This window comes from Octopus bimaculoides, chromosome 14, assembly GCF_046866305.1.
Source record: "Octopus bimaculoides isolate indiv1 chromosome 14, ASM4686630v1, whole genome shotgun sequence".
Taxonomy (NCBI): domain Eukaryota; kingdom Metazoa; phylum Mollusca; class Cephalopoda; order Octopoda; family Octopodidae; genus Octopus; species Octopus bimaculoides.
Genome location: NC_142941.1, coordinates 2,537,067 through 2,544,917, shown reverse-complemented (window position 1 = coordinate 2,544,917; position 7,851 = coordinate 2,537,067). Strand labels below are relative to the sequence as shown.

Sequence of the window (7,851 nt, the reverse complement as noted above, 5' to 3'; positions counted from 1 at the left end):
CTATAAAAGTTGTAGATTATATATATTTTTGCTTTCTAAAGGGGAAATTGCATATTTTCAATTCTAAAACTTGGGTTGCTTTGACAAGTATGATAATGCATTTTCTCTATCCTGTTCTGTCAGAGAGACAGTAACAATCTTACAGAAAATTACTTCAGTAAGTGTTCACATCAAATAATATATAATTGACGGGTATCATCATTTTGAACAAATTTTACTTAAGAACTTTCATAGCTGTTATAACCAATTATTTTTCAGTGACAAAGGAAGGAAAGAAGCTATAGAGAATGTAACCAGTATGAAATATCATGTGTATTATCTTATTTATCTTTTGAGAAAAACAAAATCACAATTTGAGTAAAATCTATTAATATATGTAGAATGCTTTTCTATAATGTGATATTGTATGCATTAAAGCTAAAAAAACGAGTTGTATTAACTATCATATGTCACACGTGTTTAGGGTAGGTCTCTTGATTCTGATTTCTGTTTAGTGTTGATGTTATACTGTTTTTATATGTATCATTTCCTGAAAAAAAAAAAAAAAAAGAAAACAAATAAAAAACATAAAAATTCATTGCAAAATGAAGTTTGAATATTTTTACATGTTTCTGTCCACCAAATTCCACTGACAAGATATTGGTCAACTCGAGTCTTAGGTAGAAGACATTTTCCCAAGGTGTCAAGTAGTGGGATTGAACCTAGAAACATGTGTTAACAAAACAAATTTCTTAACTAAATAGCCATGCCTATATAGTTTACAATAATAATTAAACATTATATTTCAAGCAAAATGTTACGTGATTAGGTTAGAAGAGAAGGTTCATAATAATAACGATAAAAATGAAATTATTGTGTATAATGCTCAGGTGCACTACAACTCATCAAAGGTGTATGCACAGTTCATAGAATTATGTACAAATGTCAAAGTAAGTGAACAGTGTATGACTCGTGATATACATGTGTGCATGCGTATGGAGGTGGGGATGTCAGGTGTAGTGTTGGCGAATTTCAGGAAACATGGAGGTTTTAAAGGATGGAGTGTCTTGGCAACTAACAACTGATGCAGGTAGTTTGTTCCATGCTTCAGCAATTCTGAGTGTAAAAAAGTTTCCAAAAGTCATGGGAGCTGTGCTGTTTTCTGACTTTGTAGGCATGCCCACATGTGTTAGACACATGGAGCTCAAAAAGGTAATCCATCAGAAGTTGAATAAGATGCTTTTTGTGTTTTCATTTAGAATACATCATTTTTATGATGAATTATGAACAGCTATACATTAATACATGCTTATTTTGCTTAATTGCTTAAATTCAATTCAATTTCAAAACTGGGGATTTCTTTCCTACCTGAGGTTACCGGTATCTCTTCATAATGCTTAGTACGACTGCTACTCTGACTCGACAAGGTGTTAGTTGGATAGTTCGACACAACAGATGTGGTATCTTCCACAGCATCATCATTTGATGTTACCACAACTGGTTCACTGTATTTCTGTTTACAAAAAGAAGAAAAAAATTAGTTTTAACACAATCAAAATTAAAGAAAAATTAAATTTTTGGTTAACAGAACAATTATCCTTACATAGCATTAAATTAATGAATATGAAATGCATGAGGGCAAAAAGGGATTTAAAAGGAATAATGTTTAAATAAATTTAATGATTATTAAAAATTGAAATCTTACTGAAGATGGTTTAGGAAGGGTTCTGCTTTGAACTGAAGATTCATATTTGTTCCGTAGCTGACCTTCTGCATAACATTCACTCTTGGATCTCTCAGAATAGATATTCCTTTTCACCATCTCTTCCGGATTCCTTGACATAGCAACAGAAGTGTTAGTCTGGTACAACAATTGTTTCATCTCTGCTCTACCTTGGTATGCTGTAGTCTTTGTTGCAGCAGCTGCTGTGTTATCTCTGTGTTTAATGCATTTCATAATACACAGTGTTATAGAAACAACAATAGCCACTGATATTATTACTGCTGAGGATACAATGATAATAACCCATGTCATATGGACCCTACCCGAAGATTGTAAAGGTCCACTCTTCGACATTGGTGATGTCTCGTTACTAACAGCCAATACCAAAGTGACACTAGTTGTTGACGACTGAACTGGACTACCACTGTCTTTCACCACAAACACCAGCTCATAACTTCCAGCATCATTTAGATAAACTTGTCTGGAGAATGATAAAGCACCACTGTGTGAGTTCATACTAAACAACTGTTTATCATTGCCTTGTACGATTGCATATCTGAGGAAAGCATTGTTTCCACTGTCCCCATCGGATGCTCTCAAAACTGTGATGTCACTCTTACTCTGCGGATGGTACTGCACGTTTAGGGTGTAAGGGTCACTACTAGGATATGTAAAATAGGGAGCATTGTCATTTTGATCGAGAATCTCAACAACAACATTTGCTGTGTCATTCAGAGATGGGCTTCCGTTATCTTTGACAAAGACCTCAAACTTATACACATCTTGTTTCTCTCTGTCCAATGACATGGTGGCTGAAATGAAGCCATAACTGGTGATGAGAAATGGTAGATTGGATTTTTCTTTACGCAGCAGAGAATATGTGAGTTGTCCAGCAGATCCAAGATCAGGGTCAGTTGCATTGACAAAACCAATAGGGAAGTCTTTATCTTTGTTTTCATAGGTGAGGAATTGGAATGTATCTTTGGTAAACTGTGGTTGTACATCATTGATGTCCGTCACTTGGATAGAGAGGGTTTTAACACTTTTCAGAGGAGGTAATCCTTTATCTTGACAGGAGACAGGAATGTTATAGTGTCCTTGTGTTTCTCTGTCCACTGGTTTGTTTAGAACGATTTTATATTCTTTAGATCCCATTGACTGTAGTTTGAATGTATCATGTTTGATATCACAGCTGACCTCTCCATTTTGTCCCACATCGTTGTCGGTGACCATCACATAAGCAATGAAACTACCAACTTTGATGTCTTCAGAAATGGTAGCTGTGTTGTCATTGATTGCAGAAACATAATCAATATCAATAGATGGAGGATTGTTGTGTTGGTTGATAACATTTACGAGGACTGTTGCTATGGAACTGAGGGGAGGGTTGCCCCCATCTCTGGCCTCTATAAACAATTCATAAGTTTTCTTTTTCCCTAAATTTGAATATTCCCTTAATAAAATGCTTCCACTGGTTTCATTCAATAGAAAATAGCTTTTAGCTAGATCTGATGTCTTGGGACTGAAATGGAAAGTAATTTTACCATTTTCACCAGCATCAGCATCTGTTACAGACAAAACAATGATGGGTTTAGATTTGTGATGTGTACTTTGTATGGATATATTATAGAGAGGTTTAGAAAATACAGGTGGGTTGTCATTGTCATCTGCTATAGAAATATTTATATTTAAAACACCTTGTTTTGCTGGTGAACCTCCATCCTTAGCTATGACTTGTAATAAATATGTGTCTTTGATTTCTCTGTCCAATGATTCTTTCAAAACTATTTTAAGAGAAGAAATACCATCAGCTCTTTTAGACACTGACAGAGAGAATGGTTCTCCATTCTTTGATTTTAATTTATATTGTATTAATGAGTTTTCAAATCCTACATCTTTGTCCATGGCATTTGGTAGTGATCGTTTTGTGCCTTTTCCATCTGTTTCTGAGAACTTTAATGAAATTTGTTTTTTGGGAAACTCAGGGTGATGGTCATTGATGTCTTCTATTACTATTTTGATTTTTAATATTTTCGAAACACTTGTTCCTTTATTGACAACAACTTTCATAGTTCTAGAACATTCTTTGTTGAATGTACAGAGATCTTCTGCATCCAGTGTCTGAGCAGTGTACAGTTTACCTGTTTTGGTGATATTAAATAACTGTGCCACCTTTCGTTTGAATTGACTGAATGTTATCAATTGTTGGTCAGATGGTTTAACATTGTCTAAAAGTTTAGAATCAGCAGCAATGTCTGCTACATATGTTCCTGGACTTCTCTCTTCTTCCACATGGTAGGTAAGGTCTATGGTCAGGATGCAGTGGACCATTGATAATATAATAGACAATGACAGGAACATATTGTTTTAAGTTGGTCTTGGTTAAGTGTGTGTAGCTATGTGGTGCATTGAACCTAAAAACAGATATAATAATTTATAAAATTAGTTAATAAAAATATAATTGGTATCAATATACAAAGATTTCTTTTTTAGCTCTAAATCCTTTTTTACTCTCTGAATCAAATAAATCACCCTTGGTATTTTACAGTATATCTTTTATAAGTACCAATGTAGTAAAAACCAAAGCTGTAATCAGTTTCCAACTAAAAAAAAAAATAATGATTTCCACACTACAGTTAATTATAATCTTTTACATCTGAATTTTATGCAAAAATTAGGACCTGATTTTAGTCTATAATTGCATGTTGCTGTCAACCTAGATGGAGCTATGATTATAACCATGATCACATTATCTCATGTGTGATTTCTTTTTAATGGAAGAGGGAGACCCAGGAAGACATGGGATGAAGTGGTAAGGACTGATCTCAGGAAGTTGGGCCTCACGGAGGAAATGACCATGGACTGAGATGTCTGGCGATATGGAGTTCTTGAGAAGACTCACTCACAGCGAAACTGAGTTCTAGAAGTGCTGTGTGTCCCACCCACACTTAGCAAGAAAACTTAACCAAACGAAATCAAGTTTGTTAATTTAATGGTTAATTTTGAAAAGAAATAACATATAGTACCTTTCACTTTTATTAGTCACCCATTTTTTTTGAAGCCATTATGGCAGTGACAAAAATAAAAATATAATATTTGTACAAACTAATTGTAACCAGCCATATTTTTACTAAACTTGACAAAATATCTTAAGCAAGATATAATGGAGCTAACAAATTATGACATCAAACATCCATCCCTTTGATGTCAAAACTTCATTGCTGCTCATCTTTAATTGATCTGCAAGATGTAAATGATTCTGGGAATAAAAAAAAATGGATGTTTAAAATCTGTTAAAGGATTTTGAAATTGTTTCCAATAACACTGATTTTAGATCTTTTGCTTTCACAATAACTTGATTTTAGATTGTCAAAAAGAAGTAATAAGAAATTTCTGTGACATTAACCAAGTATTTGGGTAATTTCTAAAGACATGCTAACCTTTTTTCATGAAAAGGCTGAAGTGCATGTTAAGCATATGCCTATACATTTTAAAAGTTCATACATATGATTGTAACATTGCAATGATGTATTCATTCTTTCCCAGTTAATATGATGAATGCAATTCCATCATGAATAAAACAACATCAAACTGTTCAAATAATTATAGAAATTACTGTTCAAATTCTCTCCAGATTAATTCATTTATAATCTATCCTGAACAATAACAAAAAGATATATTACAAATTTAATCCAACAGGACAGATTCTTCAGTTTATATTAAATCTGTTGAAGACACTCATTACTATTCACTTCCTGACAGTGGTGAATATTAAACTGTCCACCATTATCTTCAACCCAGAACTCTAACACACCAGTGCCTCATCATTACCAACAACCAACACACTATTATTACACTTAAACACAATCTGGTATATTTCTTCATATTTTATCCATAACATATCTTTCAAATGCAATCTAATGATACAGACAAAATATTACATTTTCCATACACCAAAAGCAACACTTATAATGGATAAGTAACAGTAGTCTACATATGTGCAACAAATATTATAGAAACAGACAGTTTGGATTCAATTGAAAAAAGTATAAATATTAGAATTAAAGTTAAATTAAATCTCTCTCCCTCTCCCAGGTCTACAGAGTAATTAGGTTGGAGATTATCACAGTGTTTAAGTAACTGAGAGTACATGATTCCTGACCAGATGCTAATCTCATGCAAGACTAACCCACAGCTTCTGCTGGTACTCATTTTCAGCTGAATTAACCAGAGCAACGTCAGCTGAGTAGGAGAATAGCTTAAATGAAAGCACTGTGAGATAAAGATTGTTTGTAAAACCAATGGAATGAAAATCAGAAATAAGAATAGACAGAGAAGCCTAGTAAAACAAAACAATGATTTACACTCTTACTTTCTACCTCAAATTAAAAATATAAAGAAAAAATTTACTGTTTTGTTTTATTTTACTACTATTTTCACTCCTTTATTTTCAAATTGTTTTCCTGAAACAATTTTAACTCTAAATATTAAATGTTTCATGCAACATCATCTAATTGTGAAGGGAGAGGAGGACAAAAAACAAAAACAAAAAGAACTATCAATACAGACAATATGACTGAAAAATATGTGAATAATTATTCAATCATTTACAGATTCAGTGAGGTCTTAAAATTAAAATGAGATAGTGAAAGATTAAATAGAAACCTACCTCTTCAATAATTATATCATTGGTTATTCAGTGAGAATAGAAAGATGTATTGTTGTAGAAAGATCCATTGTAATTGCTGCTGCAATGGTGTGACAATGGCTGTATGGTGATGGAGTAGTGTAGCACGTCAGGCAGATAGCCTGCTGCTAGGATAGGGTTGCATGTGTTGTTACTGCACTACTATGTTTGTATGTATTTGTCCTTAAAGATGAAGTTTGTCTAATGTTACTAACGACATTATATATATATATAGATATGTATTTATATAGCTAGAATATTCTACATTTAAACATAACTGTTTAGTTTAGTAACACCAGTAATGTGAATGCTTAGCTTTCTTAGTGGTTTCTTTCCATGTTTTAGAGAGAATCTGATTGGTTGAATGACCTAAACAGAAGACCAATGATGTTGCTCCTTTACTATTGATTTGTTGGGAGAAGGTGTGACATTCATCCCTTAATATTGGTAATATTGATAGCTAGATAAGATTTTAAATACATTTCTTCTTAAATCTCAGAAAATACTGCTGTAATTTTCACTAAAATATTTTTTTTTTTAGTCATGAGAAATTATTTTCAGTTCTCTATTCCTGGCATTATCTATACAATATGGAGTAAATTTTTCAAGTAATTGGAATGTTAATGGTGAACATATACAATATATTTGAAATGTTCCAAATTGAATATATTTAATAATAATTTATTGATCAATACAATGTAATCTTTAGTAATTAAATTAACATTGTGGCTCATTTATAGACATGTTTCTGCAGAATATACGGATATAGCGGAATTAATAAACAAAGTGTATGTTAATGTTGTTTGTGTATTGTATAGTGATATTGTATATTTATATTGAGAAAAATAGTTATGTCACTTCAGTAGCAGTTTAATTATACGTGTTTCACTGGTGTTTCTTCACTAGAATCTTTTGATGTAGCTGTATCATTGTTTTTATAAATATTTTGATCTGAAATTTAGAAACAAAATACATGTTTTACAAAATTATGATGTTGATGACCATTTTGTTACTTATTAAGTAAGCAATATTAAAAAGAAATGCACTCCACAATGTAGAGCAAAGGTATTTCTAATAAAATGATGGACAAATGGGTCAAAAAAGACCTCAATATTTAGGGTACAGTTTATATTAATTTGAAGCTGAACCTGTCATTGGTATTCAGAGTAGCAATGAAGGAAAGGACCCAACTTTACTAAATATACATCTATTTTCGTCTCTACTATTTTCGTCTCTACTATTTTCGTCTCCACTATTTTCGTCTCTACTATTTTCGTCTCCACTATTTTCGTCTCCACTATTTTCGTCTCTCCTATTTAGCTACAAAAAAAATATTTCACAAAGTAATTGAAAAAAATAATTTCTTTGTAAAATTTGCATGAACATGACAGAGATATGACTGAATATTCAGTTCTTAGATTTCCAAGAATCTAGAATATAAACAAAATCTAATTCTTACACC

General features: G+C 32.3%; 1 protein-coding gene across 1 annotated transcript in view; it reads right to left on the bottom strand.

Moving 5' to 3' along the window:
• Positions 1-7,851, bottom strand: part of LOC106877102 (protocadherin Fat 4) — a 72,864-nt gene that overhangs the window by 53,069 nt on the left and 11,944 nt on the right. Inside the window, exons 4-6 of the mRNA XM_089363298.1 lie at positions 1,685-4,065; positions 1,348-1,492; positions 509-529 (exon numbers count right to left, since the gene is read on the bottom strand). Coding sequence (XP_089219424.1) covers positions 509-529; positions 1,348-1,492; positions 1,685-4,065 — 2,547 coding nt within the window. The remainder of the gene's footprint in view (positions 1-508; positions 530-1,347; positions 1,493-1,684; positions 4,066-7,851) is intronic.